At 34.5% G+C, this 19,172-nt stretch overlaps 1 protein-coding gene across 1 annotated transcript in view; it reads left to right on the top strand.

The window, feature by feature from the left end:
• The window catches only part of DACH1 (dachshund family transcription factor 1), a 424,345-nt gene that overhangs the window by 180,221 nt on the left and 224,952 nt on the right, over nucleotides 1-19,172 (top strand). Inside the window, exon 2 of the mRNA XM_044249859.1 lies at nucleotides 4,129-4,244. Coding sequence (XP_044105794.1) covers nucleotides 4,129-4,244 — 116 coding nt within the window. The remainder of the gene's footprint in view (nucleotides 1-4,128; nucleotides 4,245-19,172) is intronic.

Below are 19,172 nucleotides of genomic sequence, written 5' to 3'. Positions count from 1 at the left end.
TATTTTTCTTTCCAAGAGTAACTTCTTTCTTACAAAGTAAACAGGTCCACTTAAAAAAAAAATCCTAATTTAATCGGATGTTTTCAGAGAAGTTACAGCTAACCTATGGCTTGATCAAAGCCACACTTTTCTAGTAAATTAGTAGAGCTAGAATTTGAAGATAGAGTTATCAAGGCAGTATCTGTGTGGCCAGAAGGTCACAGTACCATACTGATTCTGAGAATTTGCCTAAAGCTCTGTGGAAAGTAATTTAAATATTCAAGTATTTTACAACTCAGTTCTCTTCCGTAGAGACAAACCCTCTGGCAGTTAGTGACTAAGACTGCTTACCAAACCCATCAATGAGAGGACCTACCCCAACTGTTGGTGAAGGAAAGCCTTGTTAATAAATAAACCCTGTAACTTTCCCTCTGCCAGGAAGTCACATATAACTCGAAGGAGAGGTTCTAGTGGTCTTATTCTTGAAAATTCTTATTCAAGGGTAAGTGACTTGACCATCCTTCCAAATCTTTTCTTCCAGTCCCCTCCATTCTTTGAGTAGGTATCTCAAAAATGTGCTCCCTTCTAATTGTAAAGTAATCCTCAGTAGGGTGTTCATTGATGGCTTTAGGGTGTAACCACCACCAGGGGTATTTGCATTTTAATGGAAGGCTTTAAAAGATCTAAGGCTTCAAGACTGAAAGCAGTAAATCTCTACTGGTGAAATTGGAGGCAGCGTGATAGATTGGGTAAGAGATATCTGGGGTGAAAGGAACCCACTGGGTCTATTCTAATCACAGCGGGATCTAAAGTGTTCCTACTTAGTGGCCTGACTTCCACTTCCAGAGTGAGGGCAGTGAGGACAGCTCCTGTGGCCTGAATAATAAAGTACTCTTCAACAGTTTCATTTTCTTTAAAAGCAAAACAAATTAAAGGGCTAAAACTTTAAAATGTTACTTTCCCTTTTCTTTCCCATTTTCCCCAAAGCATCTTGCTTGAGATCTCTCAATATCTCTTTTTTTCCTGGATCTCTGATGTAATTTAGGATTATACTGAGACTTAAAATTACCAACTTTTGTCGGGCCTTACTTTGAGACCACTGGAATGGATGAGGTAGAATACTGGACGAATTTTGGGGAAAGGACTTCCTAAATTGGATTAAAACGTATTTAAAGACATACAGTGGGGAAAAAAGGAAAAAAAAAAAAAAAGAAAGGAAAACGGAAAGAAAATAAATATATGTAGTAATCCGGGCACTGAGTTAAGTTTTTAGGACACAGAGATATATTTTATACACTTATGCCATGTATGCTGGAGAGTAAAACAAATGCACAGATTACTACGATCAGTGCAGAGAGAGCTATGATAGAATTGTTCACCATAGGTTATCATGGTGCATATAAAGCATACTAACTAGAAGTGGTTAGTAAGTAGGATAGTGAAAGTTAAGCCAAGTTTAGCCAGGTGAAATGGGGATGAGTTCGTGTAGAAAAGGCCTTGGGGACAAGGGAAGCAGCATCTATAAAGGTGGTATAAATGGGAGACCAAAGCAACTTGTGACACTCTGCACTTGGGGTAGAGGGGGCACATGAATGTAAGAATAAAATGGTGCAATTGGAAAAATAGGCACCGGCTAAGCATTGGAAGCCTTTGCAGCCATGGTAAGGAGTGTAAATCTTACGGAGAACTACTCAGTAGGGTGAGTAGTTTAAGCAAATGCAAAACATGATCAGATTAGCATTTTAGGAAAAATCCTCTTGAGATCAGTGTGGAGAGTTGTCCCGACTCCGGACTCTAGGCTTTATAGGCTACATATGGACTCCGCAGGCATGGAGGTAGATCTTAGGACAGTTCAGAAGACTGGAATAGTAGATCAAGTAAGAAATGAGGGATTGACCTGGAAGATAGAAGCAGGGATAGAGAAAGGAGAATGGATCAGAGAGACATCTTCATTGAGATGATATTTGAGTGTACAAGGTTGGCAGGGGAGACACAGCTGAGTCCTGGATTTTTGGCTTAGTCAGTTAGGTTCCATTTTGCTGAACCAGGGAAAGAGAGATAGGTTTTAATGGCAGAAGATGCTGAGTCCAGATTTGGGCAAGCTGAGTCTTAGATTATCAAAGAACATCTAAGCAGAGATTTCCGGTAGACAGGCATTAATCTGTCTGAATCCCAGGAGGAAGACCTAGATTGTAGATACACCTTTAGCCATTATTCCTCAGCATCTCAGGGATGTCAGTAGCAGGATTACTCAGGAAGAATGATGATTATCAGAGGGCTGTTGATTAACCCTAGGCAAGTAACCAAAGTTAAAGAAACAGCTGAAGATAAAGAATGATAATAACAGATAAGAATAAGTAGCCAGACAGTTACTCCACTATGAGGGAGAAAGTCCTTATGGAATAGCAAAACAAACTCACAGTCTCCTTACTTTTGGTTCAAAGCCCTTCAGGATTCTGACCCAGGCAGTGAATTTGGTATTATCCATCTTTGTTCCTCCTCCCTTGACCTCTTTTGGCTCACTGGAGATAATCCTGCACATTCATACGTTGTCATGTTTCCATTCATCTCTCATATTCTCACTGGAGTGCACTTTTCTTCCATTCTTTTCCTCTCCATAGCTGCCTAACTCTTCCTGCAGAATTCTCTTCTAATGCTTCTACTGCCATGAAATCTTATCTTGCTTTCCTCTACATGGAAGTATCATCATCCAGCCTAACCTCCAATTAGTATTCAGCTTGTGACTTTCTTATGACACTTAGCACATTCTGGTGTATGCCATAGTTATTTATGCACCAGATTGTCCCCCTTAGGCATAAGCATAAACTCCTGAAAGCTAAAGAACCCATTCTCCCAAATTAATCACAGTGGACACTGTGATTGAAATCACAGCGTACTGCTTTGAAACAGCAAGTGCTTAATAATTGTTTGTTAAATGATCACATATATTACTTACACTAAATAATAAAGACAAGATCTTTGACTCTTCTGATGAGGCAAAGGATCTCAGTTGAGGCTAACATGAAAATGTGAACTTAGGAAGGCTCTTTCCGGTGGTTCTGAGATGTCTAGGCACATACTGGCCATATGATGGAAAAGCATTTCATAAAAGCATATTCATGATACAGGCACAGAAAGGAGAAACATAATGCTAAGTGTGTTTGTTTCAAGAATTGCTAAAATTGTATTCTTCATGTTGTTCTTATGCAAAAATAGCAAACCCTTACTTCCTTTTCACCTTGTGCTTTGTGCTTTTAAAATTTTAAAAGTTAATTTCATGCAATAAGTATATAAAGGACAAGTACCACTAAAACACAAACACGATGTATTTTTATGTATCCTAAATGCAGATATAAGATGTTATACTGGCAGTTTCTCAGCGATGTCCTGCAAATAATCCTAAGCCTTTCCAATTTATTTTAGCATATTAAAAGTAAAGCAACCTAGTGGGGCTGCTCATTTAAATAAAATAGGGTTAAATGATAACTTGACTTATCTTTTAAATGACAAAAAATAAAGAAATTGCAAGACCTTTTCACACATTAGATATGTATTGTCATTTATCATCAAGATATCAGGCTAGCAGTGCGAAGTAATAAAACATATCATCGAAAAATGTGCTATAGGTCTGAATCACTCTTTCATTCCACCTCCCAGCTAACTGTAGTATTAAATCAAACAAGCAGAACATTTCCTTAGGCAGCCATTGCCTTTTAATTTCCTGAAGAACCTTAAAATATCATTCATTACAAGTACTACACATATTTGGTTTTTAAAAGTCTCATAAATCAATAGCAGGCTGACTGTAATAATTATTACAAGTTAGTGCATAATTTTCGTGCTGAAGGCTGCATGCAGAACTTTAGCATATGCAAACGAGGCAATTCAAACTGTGTATAGATATTAATATGAAGAAGCAGGTAACGAGGTGCAGGCTATGAATTATGCATCAAGAGTGGCTGATCTTCAATGAGGAAAATGAATTCAGCATGTAATCTAATTAGTGATGGAAGTCTATTACATCTAACTGCAAAAGCAACCGTCCTTGAAACAAATTTATTTACAGTCCATGTTACCACTTGAAACAACTTTGAAATGATGTGTAAGACAACAGCTTAATTGTAAAAATTTTTTGTTTGTTTGTTTCAGTTCTAGACCTGGAAGGCCTCCTAAGAGGACTCAAAGTGTCACCTCTGCAGAGAACTCTCATATCATGCCACATTCTGTCCCTGGCCTCATGTCTCCTGGGATAATCCCACCAACAGGTAAGAATTCTACCCATTTATGACAAAAACATTAAAAGTCAGCCGATGCCATAGTTCTTATATGTGTATATGTATGTTTACATAGGTATTTATACTCATCAATTGTGTTTTGTTCACACTAATATTGTGTTGTTGATGAGAATTTCTTGCAAAACTGCATTGTGGTTATCATCATTTCTTTATTTAAAATAAAGTGAAAGAAGCTAAATTGAGCACCATGCTAGGAGTGATTCTACTTAATCCTCTCACTAATTTCAAACAACAAATTATTATCCATATTTTCCTGGTAAGTAGTCAAAGCTGGGAGAGAATCAAGTGACTCTCCCAAGGTCAATTAGCTTATAACTGTTAGTGGTTATTCAGACCCAGGTCTCTGGGTTCTAAATTTATGTTTTCATTCAGAAGAATTCTGAAATAAATTGAAACGCATCCAAACAAGAGTAACTATGTCAATAAAATATCTATTTTTTCAAACTATAGTGTGAATACATTTCCATTAGAAACCTCTGAAAGATGTTCATTTCCAGAATTTTAAAAACATTCAAGAAAAGAAAAAATAGTCCTGATTGCATAAGTTCCACACCATCAACAACTTTAATAATGCATTAGATATGAAAATAACTCATTTGGTTCTACCACTTGGATGTGTTCATTGAGGCTTTAATTTACTTACACATGTTTGCCCACTTTGCGTGTTTCATCCAGACCAATGAGCAAATTAAAATAATAATTGTCATGATTTTACTTGTATTCATTCTTACCATCACAGGAGTTTATTGGGGAGATATATGTATAAACACAATCACCATTAACACAAACTAATACAGAAGGATAAGCTGGCAAGATGGGGAGAGAGTCTTCCTCTTTTCTCTGAATTCCCATATCAGTGTTTTCTTTTTATTTTTTAACATTTCTCTTTCTCTATGCTATGATACTATCATGGATAACCTGATTTCATAGTTCATATTTGGTAGAGAGCTCTTTGAAAGTATGACAATTTTAATTCACCTTTATTTTTGTGAGAACATCAGAATGGTTCTTTCACCTTTGTGGACCTTTATCAAACATCTGTTGAGCTGAATTTGAAACTATTTCTTCATTTTACGTATTTAATTTTTCCAGTAAGGTACCATGGTATATACTTAGCAGCAAATCATTTTAAGTGCCACGGAATGTTGTATTTTTATGCTAATTTTGCAGATGAAAAATTGAGACATAGATAAATGAAATCAATAGTTGAAAATGACCCAGTTACAGAATGAGTATCATCATTTCCATGTGTTTAATTAGTCATGTTCCTCAAGTGATTGAATCCTACTGGCTAAAATTCTAATTCCAAATTTGAGATTCAGAAAAGAAATTGACAGTGCTTTGTTAAATTTAACTGGTATTATTTAACTAGATAAAACTTCCTGATCTGAAAATTTGGCAATTTTTTTGGTACCACATAGGCTAGATGTAACTAAAATCTTAACTGTTCATGTCTTATGCTTGAAAGACTCAGGTGTGCTAGAAGAAAGAATTGTTGACTTAATTAAGTTCTCAGTGAACTGTGTTATGGGGATTAAAAAATCATTTTAATAATCATATTCTGTATTTGAAAAGTTTGTGTTGCAGGTATCTTATGGGTGAAAAGTATTTTAGATTGTATTCATATTAAGATAGGGAAGATCTGGTTCCAAATTGTCTGCCAACATTTAATATTTCAAGGGGAAGACAATAAATAGTTCATTACACAAGTAATGAAGAAATAAGATGATTTTATCACAGTCTAAGTATAGCAATATCTCACATAGTTAACTCCAAAAAGTAACCTCGGGGTAAGTAAAATTTCTAAACAACTGATGATCATATGCCCAAACTGAAAATCAAAATATTAGTTATTTTCAATAGACCCCTTTCTGAAATATATTACATACTTCCCTGGCTTGGTGAACAGAGACACCAAAGATAATTTTAACTTGACTCATTATTAGGAACATTCATTTTTTAATTTTTAAAAATTTTTTTAAAGATTTTATTTATTTATTTCACAGTCAGAGATAACAAGTAGGCAGAGAGGCAGGCAGAGAGAGAGGGGGAAGCAGTCTCCCAGCTGAGCAGAGAGCCCGATGCGGGGCTTGATCCCAGGACCCTGGGATCATGACCTGAGCCGAAGGCAGAGGCTTTAACCCAGGTGCCCCAGGAACATTTATTTTTGAAGTAGGATCAATTTTATGTATTTCAATTGCTGTCCTGTTCTCATATTTTTGTTTGTTTACTTTTGTTCTTCCTCGTATATTGTGAACCCAGAAACCAGAATTTCTTTTAAGCTTATTAAGCATTATATTGATACAGACCCTAAAGAGTCATGTTCTAGAAAAAGATGAGGAAATAGAGGCTCAATCATGAGAGCAAAATGGGTTGAAAAGTAGGTTTTGAACAGTTCAGTGCTCTCTAGAGCCCAGTGAATGACTTTAAGACATGGGGAACATGACTTTACTTATTACTATTTCACTTACTTTCTTTTTTATTTGTTCCAAGTTTTTAATTTAAATTTTAGTTGGTTTACATATAGTGTAATACTAGTTTCAGGAGTAGAATTTGTGTCAACACGGACATATAACAGCCAGTGCCTATCCACAAGTGGCCCCGTTAATACCCGTGATGCCTATTCATCCCATCCACCCATCCACTGCCCCCTCAGCAACCCTCAGTTTGTTCTCTATAGTTAAGAGTCTCTTATGGTTTGACTCCTTCCCTCTCTCTCTCTCTCTCTCTTGCTCTCTTTTTCTCCTTTCTCCTGTGTTCATCTGTTTTGTTTCTTAAATTCCATGTATATTTCACTTACTTTCAACTTCCAGAGATGGTCCATAGATTTGTACCTGCCAGGAATTTGACTGTTACATATGAATGGTGTTATCTTAATATATTGTGTGATTGCTCTTTCTGCATAGAATTTTTCTAGATGGAGAAGTTTAGATTTTAGTTGAACACAGACTAATACCTCCATCCCTTGGACTGTTTACTCACTTGAAACATTAACTGAAAATCTAATGGTCTTAAAGAAATCTTACAGTTCTTAAAAGAGTGTAACGCTTTTCTTCCAAGGAGAATTTAGTGTATTCAGGGAACATAATCCACTATGAATGTATAGAATTTTATTTCCCAGGATTTTTTTTTTTTTTTACTTGCTACTTTCTTTTCTATATTTGTGACTTTAAACACACAGACACACACACACACATATACACATACACACACATTTTTTTTTTTTTTCTTCCTAAGATGGGGAATGTGAAGTGTGTTAGTTATTTTTTTAAACATGATGAAGAGGGGCGCCTGGGTGGCTCAGTGGATTAAGCCGCTGCCTTCAGCGCCGGTCATGATCCCAGGGATCATGACCCGCATCGGGCTCTCTGCTCTGTGGGAAGCCTGCTTCCTCCTCTCTCTCTGCCTGCCTCTCGCCAACTTCTGATCTCTGTCTGTCATTTATTTTATTTACTTTAAAAAAAAAAAACAAAAACAAAAACAACAACAAAAAAACATGATGAAGAAGTTACATATCAGTTTTGCTGGTATTAAGCAAACTAGTTTGATGATGTTTCTACCATGTTTTTAACTTATGGCTTTGGAATTTTAAAAATTTATTTCCAAGAGTCTATAGTTAGATCGGTATCTTTAAGAAGCTTCGAAAGCATGTTTCTAAAACTAGTGAAACAAACAAACAAGCATCTAAGTCTCAAGAAAACAAAGAAAGAAAAGAAACAACCCCTGCCCTTAAAATCTCAAATCCTTTCTAAGATTTAAACTGTAACCTACTTGTGAAGATTGACCTGTACTTTTGGACTCCCAGTCTTACCATTTGAAATGTATAAACAATGCAAATTTACCTTTGATGTTGCCCAAATTGGTCCTGTGAAAAGGAAATTTATTAATTTTGACAAATTTATAAAAATCTTTCAATTTATTCTTAATCATCATGTTTTCTTTTCAACAACTGAACATTGGAATTAAATGATGATCTTTCCTGGAGGCATCTGTTTTCTTAGGAAAAAAACAACAACAACAAAAGACTATCTTTATGTTGTTGTTTTTTTTTTTTAAGTATATTCCCAGCCCTAAGATTATGTACTTAGGTATCTATAATTAAAAGAAAAACTTTAAGATTGCCTATCAAGATTTTATTTGTTATTTTGGCTGCTTGAGTGGGCTTGTGTGTAACCTTAGAAGGGGGCGTGGGCAGATGGTGATAATTTCCAAAATTTATGGTTGTCACAGGATGCCATGGCAACGAAAAGTGGAAGTTAATGAAAGAAAGAAGGCTCTTTGTAGAGTCTCACAACGCAATGCCTCCTGTAGTGCTCTCTACATTTATTTGGACTGAGTACATGTCATAAATCATTTTTGATAACAAATACCAGTTTGGAATAAATTTATCCTAGCAACAGACTTCCAATAACATTCATACTTTTTATAGAATTATGTGTATTTTACAATTAAGGAAAGTTATTTAGAAATTCTATACATTCTCTTCTTGTGCCAGGAATGCAATTTGGCTAGTGTATTTGGCCAACTTCCTGTTTTTATCTTTAGGGCAGAATGCAAACTACTTTTGAAATACAATATTATGTAAGTATTAAGAAGTATCTTGGTGAGTCCCAAATATCTACATTTGACTTAGGAAAAAATAATTTAAATATATGCAAATTGAATGAACAATTTATAGTTTTGACTCTTGAACATATCTTTTTTCTCACTGTGACCTTGTAGGCACATAACCAATATGCATTCAAGCTAAAGAAAGCAATTGTAAATACACATGCATTATTCTTAAAAGGGTAAGAACTTCTAAGCACAATTTATCATTTTGGGAGAAATACTAGACCAGGACAGTGTTAATCCAGAATTAATCCCACTGAAACATTCTTTTCTTAAAGAACAAAAAGTTGATAGGAAAATATCCTTATGTGTATTTATAATTCAAAGGAGTATATTCAAAGTTTATATATTTTTATTTTTCTGGCTAAATTCTACTAAACTAGCTGGCAACAACATTTGAACTACCACTTTTTGAGATATCAGCATTTGTAACATTTTAAATGAATTAAACATTTCCTTTTTTTTTTTTTTAAAGATTTTATTTATTTATTTGACAGAGAGAGATCACAAGTAGGCAGAGAGGCAGGCAGAGAGAGAGAGGAGGAAGCAGGCTCCCTGCTGAGCAGAGAGCCCTATGCGGGACTCGATCCCAGGACCCTGAGATCATGACCTGAGCCGAAGGCAGCAGCTTAACCCACTGAGTCACCCAGGCGCCCCAACATTTCCACTTCTGGGGAGAAAACTCATAGTGTGGACATGTGCCTTATATGTTGAGAAGTTTATTAAAACAGATGCATTGTATTCTTTGGGAGACTCACAAGTAAGGATAACTGAAAAATGCACAAGTGAAATAGCTAGGAGTGGATTGATTGCACTAATAAATTAAACATAACGATCTACAGAATGCTTTACTCAAAGAGTAAATATGATATAAACAATTTAAACCATTAATGTTATGTAGTGTGAGTACACATGCATTTTCATACATCTCTATGTGGGGAACATTGGTGAAGTTTAATCACTAGACATTTTGAGGGTAGTGCTTTTAACTTACGTATTTAATGCATGCTCCCTTTACGTTTTTCTTGAAGGGAAAAAGGAAATATCTCCTTTTTGATTTTTCCTTTTGAAAGGCCAGCTTAAACACTGGACTTCAACATATAACTTACTTAGTTTTCAAACTTCTATTGGATACTTTGTTAGTTACCTGTGGCTGCTGTAACAAATTATCCCATTCTTGGGTGACTTAAAGAAATAAAATTTATCCTCTCATAATTCTGGAGAAGTCCAACATTGGTATCAGTCAGCCAAATCAAGGAGTCAGCAGGACCAAACTGCTTCTGGAGGCTATTGGGGATCCTTCGTTCCTTGACTCTCAGCTTCTAGTAACTGCCAGCATTTCTTTCTGGATTGTAGTTCCCTCACTCTAATTTCTCTCTTTTCCTTGGTGTGTGTATGTATGTGTGTGCGTGGGCGCAGGCACAGGCATCTAAAATTCTGCCTCTCTTGTAAGGACATTTGTGATCATATTTAGAGCTCATTAGAAAATCCAGGCAGGTAGTCTCATCTCAAGATCCTTAACATAATCACATCTGCAGAACCTTTTCCCATATAAAGCGGCATTTGTGGGTTCCCTGCATTAGAACATAATTTGGGCATAATTTGGGGGTCATATTAGCTTACCACATCGAGCAAGTAACTGATTGAGATACTCTGAGGGGCCAAAGGATGATGTTATAGATATGCATTTGGGAGATTTTGTGATTTTTGTTCACTGTGGTTTCCCAGCATGTAGAATAGCACTTGACACAGAGCAGATACTGAAAATAAATATTTGTTCAGAGAATATGGCTAATACATGTTTAGTAAAGGATTTCTGAGAGGAACTATTATGCCTCCAAGTTACAAATTTAAACAGTGGTGTTATATGATGTAGTTTAAAAATCCTATGAAGCATGGTTAGGCTCCAGATTAAAGACTCAGAGGGTAGAGCCTAAAGGAGGTGTACTAAGTCAATGGGAGGCTTTTATTTGTTTGTTTCTAGGTTATGATGCTACATTTAAGTATTATCATCGACACTTGGTGAAATTTCAATCTCCAGCTTGATACTTTAGAGAAGCAATATTTATGGGAATAAAATGGCAACACAGAACTCATTAGTCTTTAAAATTTCTGCGTATTATATACTATATGATACTGTTCTTAAGGATTGGAATCCTCATTGTGCCCATAGTATCTTGATATAGAATTAATTTAATACATATATGAATAAAATATAGCTCATAATTTAACTAAATGTACATACAACTTTGCTATGGGGAACTATATAATAAATATATTTACTTTATTAAATTTGTAATATGCATTAGAATCAAGCATTTCAGTCCAATCACCATACGCCCCAGGTCTATTAGTTGCATAATAGAAATTTATAAATGTCTTTTTTTTCTAAGCTTTTAGAGCAAAGATCTGTTATCTTTAGATTTAATTAAGTAACCACATATTATTAGGCTTCTGGACAGGCCTCCCATCTACTTAATCTAGAAGAAAATGACAGCCCCTTCTTCCCTAATTTGTTTCTCTTCCAAGTTTCTGTTGAGTTCTGTGTTCCTACATGCCTACTCTGGGCCATAGTATGAGTTATAATCTACTTACACGTCTCTCTCAGTCGATTTGAAGCAATGAAGTTGCTAATATCCTTAACTGACTAATCACAAGACATAATTTGCTTCTTTTTTTTAGTAATATGATGCCTCCTTTGACAGAAGAGAAGTTTATTTACATTAAGTAAAGCAAATGAGATTTGAGTCAACTTTTGATTATGATAGTGGAAGGTGTGTGGATTAGTTGGGGCTTTGTGGACTCTTCATTTAATGTGAGATTCTCAGACAGTGTTCTAATCCCTTGGTTACACGTATGACACGTCATTTGTTGTTTGCTGTGATTTCTTGCCCAGCAGGAGGTGCTGTTACTATCCTGGTTCCCTCCCTAATCAAGAGAACGAAGACATAAAAATATTATCCATTAAGGACAAACAACCAATTCTGCTATAGATATTCTTTGAATACTCTGAAAGGTGCTATAGAATGAAGTCAAGTAAAGCAAGATAAACAATTATTTGTGCAGCCTCCTTCTCTCTCTTTGATATACTTTCCTTTCTGAGGCTAACTTCAAAGCTTCAACTCCTTCCCTTAATGATGTGTTCCTGGTTTGTTGTTTAGAACTTAACCATATCATGTTGGACTTCTGAGATATTTTCTGCATGCATTTTGGGGTAAGTTTTACAACTTCACACTCTTCTTTGTAAAGAAGTAGACTTGCTTACTGAAAGTATTGACAGGATCAAAGATTTCAAGAGAACTTGACAAATGTCAGAAAGACAGCAGTATTAATAAAGCCTTGCATTCAGTCTCCTAAAACATTCATTGCCCTGGTAATAAATCAACCTAAGATCTGATCTGAAAACATTCTGGTTGATAAGCACCTAAAGATTTTATTTGGTTATGTAATCATATAAACCAACATTATGATAAAACTTTTAAAAGCACCAATATAAACCTAAGCTTAACTGAACAGGAATATAAAGTCCAGGGAGAGGGAAACAACAAAACTGTTTTACTCAACCCTTTGGGTGACATCTGGGATATTGTATTCAGTCATGACACCACAATTTTTAGTAGGATCTTGACAAACTGGCGAGCGTTATGAGAGTAGTCTAGATGCTAGGGGTTTGGAAATGTTGGTGATGTCTAGTCTCAAGCCGACTTACAGAGAGTCTGAAAGTGGATGATAGAGTAGATTCACATGGTGCTCTTTTAAAGACAGAAATCTAACTGAGGTACAGTAATTACAGAGAGGTCTGCATTGGCTTCTGTATGAAAGAGCCTTGCTACGTGGAGAACTATCTAAGAGTAGAACCTATTACTCATGAAACCTTAACTTTCCCTACTGACAGAAGAGTTCAAGCAGAAAGAGGGATGAAAAGTTGTTAGCCATAGTTTTTATATTCAATTAATTTGTATAGGCCATAGTGTTCATGGTACAAAAGAGGAAGAGTTAAAAAAAGAAATTATCTCCCTCCCTGACCTCAGCCATCCATTTTCTAACTTAATAATCACTGTTAGGGAAATTTGAAGGTGATTTGGTGTTGGAGGGAGGTAGATCGAGTAACACTGTCTCATTTCCTTCTAATTTTAAAATTTCATGATTCTATTTCATTTTACTTTGAATTATTCTTCCAAACTTGATATGGAGCCTTTCTAGTTAAAAGATATCTATCCTTCTGGGTCTATATTTTTATATACTTTGTTTTAAAAATTGTTTTTAAAAAACTACTTTTAAGATGGCAATTCTATTGCCATAGTAGTATTTGGAACCAGAAGTTAAAAAAAAAAATGGTATCATTTTAACCAGTAAAGATCATCACAAATGATAGTAGAAAGACATGAACTCTTAAAGGGATTTAAATGAAAGACTTTGACCCTTACCATAAATTACTTTGATTTGACTTTCCAATTTAAAAAGTAAAGTCCCCAGGAGAGGAATCAGTTCTTAAAAATCATAGGAATCTTCCAATGACACTACTTTTTTTTTTAAAAGATATTATTTGTTTATTTCATAGAGATAGAGAGAGATCACAAGTAGGCAGAGAGGCAGGCTAGAGAGAGGGGGGAGCAGGTTCCCTGCTGAGCAGAGAGCCCAATGGGGGGCTTGATCCCAGGACCCTGAGATCATGACCCGAGCCGAAGACAGAAGCTTAACCCACTGAACCACCCAGGCGCCCTCCAACCACACTACTTTTAAAATATGTAATAATTAAGTCAAATGTTTTGATTCTTCATTCCTTCATTGATAGAATGTTTTTATAGTATCAAAATTACTTTTCTCATTGAATTGCCATGAATGTCAATTGATACAGTTTATAGTAATATTCTGAAAATGAAGTTAGAGAAAGATAAAGTATTATTATTGTAATTGAACCAGCTGATCCAGCTGTTATTATTACGCTGACTTTGTTTGTTGGTTGGTTTTTTAGAGAGTGAGAAAATGCACAGACAAATGGCGGTGGTGGGGGGACAGTAGAGGGAGAGGGAGAGAGAATCTTAAATAGGCTCCACACCCAGCACGGAGACTGACACAGGGCTCGATTTCAGGACTCTGAGATCATGACCTGTGGCAAAATCAAGAGTTAGTGTCTTAACTGACTGAGCCACCCAGGTACCCTTTATTGCTGACTTTCTATGCTCATATCAGCACCACTGGATTTGAGAAAAAAGTGATAACTTTAAAAAATGTAGAGCTTCAGCTTAGAAAATATGTTTGGCAAATTATTCAAATTCATATAAATGTACTCTATAGAGAACCCTAAAATTCCTTATTACATGTTTACTTTTTGAGACTTAATGACAATGACTTCTTTTTATAAATTTTCATCTGTGAGCAGAATAAGCTTTATGGATATGAAATGTCTTTGCTACAGTTATATATTTAAACCGTGATATTTTCTTTCAGAAATATGCATGCTACAAATGGTAGTAGACCTTAAAAATGGAGATTGCCTTGAATTGATTACAGCTGTATGCTGTGCTATTTAATTGTTGGAAATGAATTGACATATACTGTAAAGTAAACAATGAAGCTGGTTTTCAAAATGATAAAACTGTAACCTAATTCAATAAATTGAATCAGATTACACAAACACTTTTGCACTTCATTAAGGAAGTAGTCAGTATAATTAATGTGAGAGCTTTTTATCATGTTCACTTGTTGATATATGGCTAAGGGTATATACACAGTAGACTAAACTCTTTCAAGACCTTTGTGCTGTTTTACTTTTAACTAAAGCTACCAGAAACCTGATTCCTTGAGAGGACCACTATAGATTTAATAATTTTTATCTTTTTTGGTGTTGGAATACAATGAGTACGTTTTGATTCTTTTTACAGGACATGTATTTTTGAAACAACATGGTATTATGATGTGGCTTCTCCTAACCTAGAACTGAAAAGTCTGGATTTCATTCTCTTCAGCACTTGTTAGCAGTGTGACCTCGATAATACTACCTGCCTCATTTGTTCAGTTATCACAAGGCAGGTATTGGTACCTCAGATGTCAATTTGGAAGAGGAAGAAAAAAAGTGCTAAGAGACTTGTTCCAAGTTTTACTATTATGTGATAGAATTAGTTTTTAGTTCAAGTCTTCTGACTCCAGTTTACTGGCTATTTTCCTACATCAAGCTGCCTTCTGAATTACTTTATCACTCATCAACCAAACATCCTAAGGTCCTCCATATCTCCTACTTGATAGGACTTTGTGAAGAACCTAATGTAGTGCAAAATGCTTTGCAAAGTCTTTAGAGCAAGGTGTCATCTGATATTTAGTTTTATTATGATGATTTTCAAAATAGGACTTATGCCTTGTTCCAAATAACATACCAGTTATATCTCTTTCATATATATATATATATGAGATATATATATATATATCAGATATAATCTCTCAGATTTTAATCATTTCCTCAGTTTTTAAAAAAAATTTTTGTGTGTCTTAGAATTAACTCAAATAAAGATATTTTCTCCCAGTAAAATCCTCTTATGTCAATGATTACATTTTGATCATGATGGTATATTGAATTTTATGATTGATATTTCATTCACTGAAATGTCTTTTATGTCAGTTTTTTGATAGAATATAATTTTATCAAGCATATTACCATTAGTTTTCATTTAAGACATGCAATGATATGTGGAAAGACTCCTTTTTTAAATAGGTGTTTTCTAATGATTTGGTTCTGCTTCCTGGGATATAAGGATATGACTTAAAGGAAATGTTGAGGTTTTAAGGATTAAAAGGGGTGTAAAACTCTTCGTCTCTTCCACAATGCTTTGAAATTATAAGTTGCTATTTTGGGTTAGACTTACAAATGTGATGCTATATCACAAATATTCTCTTTAAACATGTATAGTATTTAGTATTAAAATGGAGTGTTTAATCCTTTAGTAATTCATGATTCCCTAGAAGTCAATTTTTGAGGTGTCCTTTTCTCTATTAAAACATCTAGTTGGAAACTGTTTTCTAAATGTGAGAATGCAGCATTGTGAAGGTTTTGAAAATCTCCTCTTCTATTTGTATACCTTCATTCATCTATGAAAGCAGGAGATGCGCTTTATAAATGTACTCTATAGAGAACACTATAGAACACTCTATTATCTATTATCTTCTATCAATGAAATCCTTTCAGGGAATTATATTCGGGGGAGCACTTTGAGAAGAATAGCATGGGTTCATGTTGATTCAGATAACTATAACTGCAAATATCTCTAATTTCAAGAAAATTAATTTCTTAAGATTATACTATAACAGTATTTTGAAGTTATTTGAGCATGAGATTCATCTCATCAAATATAACCTTTAAGTTACTTATTGAATAAATTACATTTAGGAATAGCATTCCAAGAGAACCCGTTACCATATGACCTGTCCATATGAGTTGTCTTTTTGATTTATAACGGCAATTGCTTTCTCGGCATGGATTTCATGACATAATAATATTCTATGAATTTTTGAAATTACAGTGAGCTTCACATCAATCATCTATAATAAAATACTGTATGTACCAATGAAAGAGACTATTAGAAGGTAAACATCTTAGAAATATGAACTTCCCCGAAATGCCAATATTGTTATTTTAATGAAACGGGCAGGCTGCTCCTTTTGAAATTTTCTAAATTGATCATAAAAGTGGTCAGTATCATCCCTCCCATTAGTGCTCTATCTGATATTCTCAACAGTAATATTCATTTTCCCTTGAATGTGTCAACTGTCCATCCAGCTAATTTTGCTTAGACTGCTGTTGTTCTTGGCCTGAATTCAAGGAAATCTATTGCTTCTGGGGTTCCTAGGCATTAATGTCTTGAATTTCAGGATCATAATTAAACACATGTGACACGGACTACCATTATCTGTCCATGTTTTTTATCTGTAACAATCAGAGATGTTTAAAATGAGATCTTAGCAATGTAAAGAATCAAGTGTGCTGCTCTGCTGTTTCTTTAGTGAATCTTCACAAAGTATTACTGAATATTTTGAGTTATAGTGTTCTATATATTGAGTTATAGTCTTCTACAAATAAATATTTATTATCATTCTATTTGAAAAAAAAAAACTGTACCTAGAATTTGCCATTAGCAGCTATTTCATTTTTTACTTAGTCTCAGTTTTGTTCCTAAAGCACCATGTTAATAAACATGTGTAATTCTGCACTAATTTGACATATTTTTATGTCATCTTTTCATTACTGATCACTACGTTTTCAACTGATTTCTTATTTCCTCTATAAGTTAGCATGGGTTTCTTAAAGGGAAATATCCATTTTTTAAGTAACACATTTGGAAATCCTATGAATACATTCAAAGAGAGCTTAAATTTTTGGAAAACATTTTGAAAAGCTTATTCTAATTTATCTTTTTAAAAAAGACTTTATTTATCTATTTGACAGAGAGAGAGAGATCACAAGTAGGCAGAGAGGCAGGCAGTGGAAGGAGCAGACCCCCTCCTGAGTGGAGAGCCCAATGTGGGGCTCCATCCCAGGACCCAGAGATCATGACCTGAGCTGAAGGCAGAGGCTTAATCCAGTGAGCCTCCCAGGCACCCCCTAATTTATCTTAATCATGTGGCTTGGAAGACCCATTGCCATATTGCAGATGTAAGACGCATACAAAAAGACCATTTTTGTATATGAAAAAATATTTGAAATTTGCTTCAAAATAGTTGCTTGAACTTATCTACATGGTACTTCTTGTTATGTTTCTTTTAGAGGTATAATTGCAGTTAAAATGTAGATTTACTATAAGACTTTGTGCATATTATCCAATGGAAAAACAAATCCAACTTTTCAAATATATATATTTTACTGACAAGTTTCAACTATTTTTATACATGGAATCAATATGTATGTCTATAATTTTCACTATTTTATCTTCAGTTACTAGCTCAGTATCTGGTCAAAACATTTTTAAATTAAAAGTAATTTAATAAATCAATATAGTTAATTGGTTAAAATAAGGAGGCATGCAAATACTTACTGAGTAATGACTATATGGTAGGAACTTTGCTAATTCCTAAATATGTTATTTATTTCTCCTGTCAAATTATGAAGGAAGTATTCATTATCCCATTTTCCATATAAATGAACTAAGGCACATATAATTTAAATAACTTGGTCAAATTGAAGAGAGGAGATCACGGGGTTTGAACTCAATGTTGGATAATTATAAACCCTATTTTCACTGTTCTGTCCATATCATTTCCAGAGAATGAAATAATTTCTTCAGATACCACCTATATTTTGGCCACAGTTGAAACAAGATGAATTGAAATATAGTTTTTTTTTTTTTTTTTTTTTTTAGGGATAGATTCAAATCTTTGCAGAACACTTCAAACTTTCACTAACATGCTTAATTTGAAAACATTTTCACAACACAGCACAACACAGTATTTTTTCATGTCCAGCATATTGGACATAAATCAAAATCTTGTAAGCATTTTGCTTACTAGTTTATGTTATAATATTGCCTTTGATGAAATTTCTCTGCTAATACTTGGTGGAAGCTTCAGTACTATTTAAAAAATAGTTATCAGACACCTGGGTGGGCCAGTTGGGTAAGGCTCTGATTCTGGATTTCGGCTCAGGTCATGGTCTCAGGGTCGTGAGTTTAAGCCCTGTGTCTGTGCTGAGCATGGAGCCTATTTAAGATTTTCTCACCTTCTCCCTCTGCCTCTTGTTTCTCCCTTTCCCTCTCAAGAAAAAAAAAATTAGTAAGGAAATATAATAAAAATAGTTATATTTTAAAGAGTTGTTCAGTGCCATGATTTGCAAGCTTAGTTTAGGAGGCAGCAAAAAGGTAGAGTGAGAGATGTTGAAAATTATATTTCAAAACTCATGATCAAGCTTAATTGCTTCATAAGCCACAATGTTTGGATTTTAATTCAAACATAATTATGACCGATAATTAGAACTTGGCTATCCCTTTATTAAGTGTTTCTAGAAAAACCTATTAATCCTTTTTTTTTTTTTTTTGGACATTGAACTTTGCTAAATAATGTAATGTTAACTGGCTAACAAGTTGTTTATGCTATTAAAGTTATTTCTAAACTTTATAAATACTTAAGCACAGTATAGTTTACCTAAAAGTACCAAGCATACTATTTTACCCTAATTAATTGAAAAAAATTTTCTTAATTTTTATTAATCATTCACTCTCTTGAGTCTTCATTTGCCTTATTCTTTATTTATAGTAAATCTCTGTGTTATTACTTATTCGTGTAAATGATAAATCACCTGTTGAA

The sequence above is a fragment of the Neovison vison genome, chromosome 5 (genome assembly GCF_020171115.1).
Source record: "Neovison vison isolate M4711 chromosome 5, ASM_NN_V1, whole genome shotgun sequence".
In the NCBI taxonomy this organism is placed as follows: domain Eukaryota; kingdom Metazoa; phylum Chordata; class Mammalia; order Carnivora; family Mustelidae; genus Neogale; species Neogale vison.
Note: the sequence above shows the minus strand (reverse complement) of the source record. Positions and strands in the feature narration are given on the sequence as shown.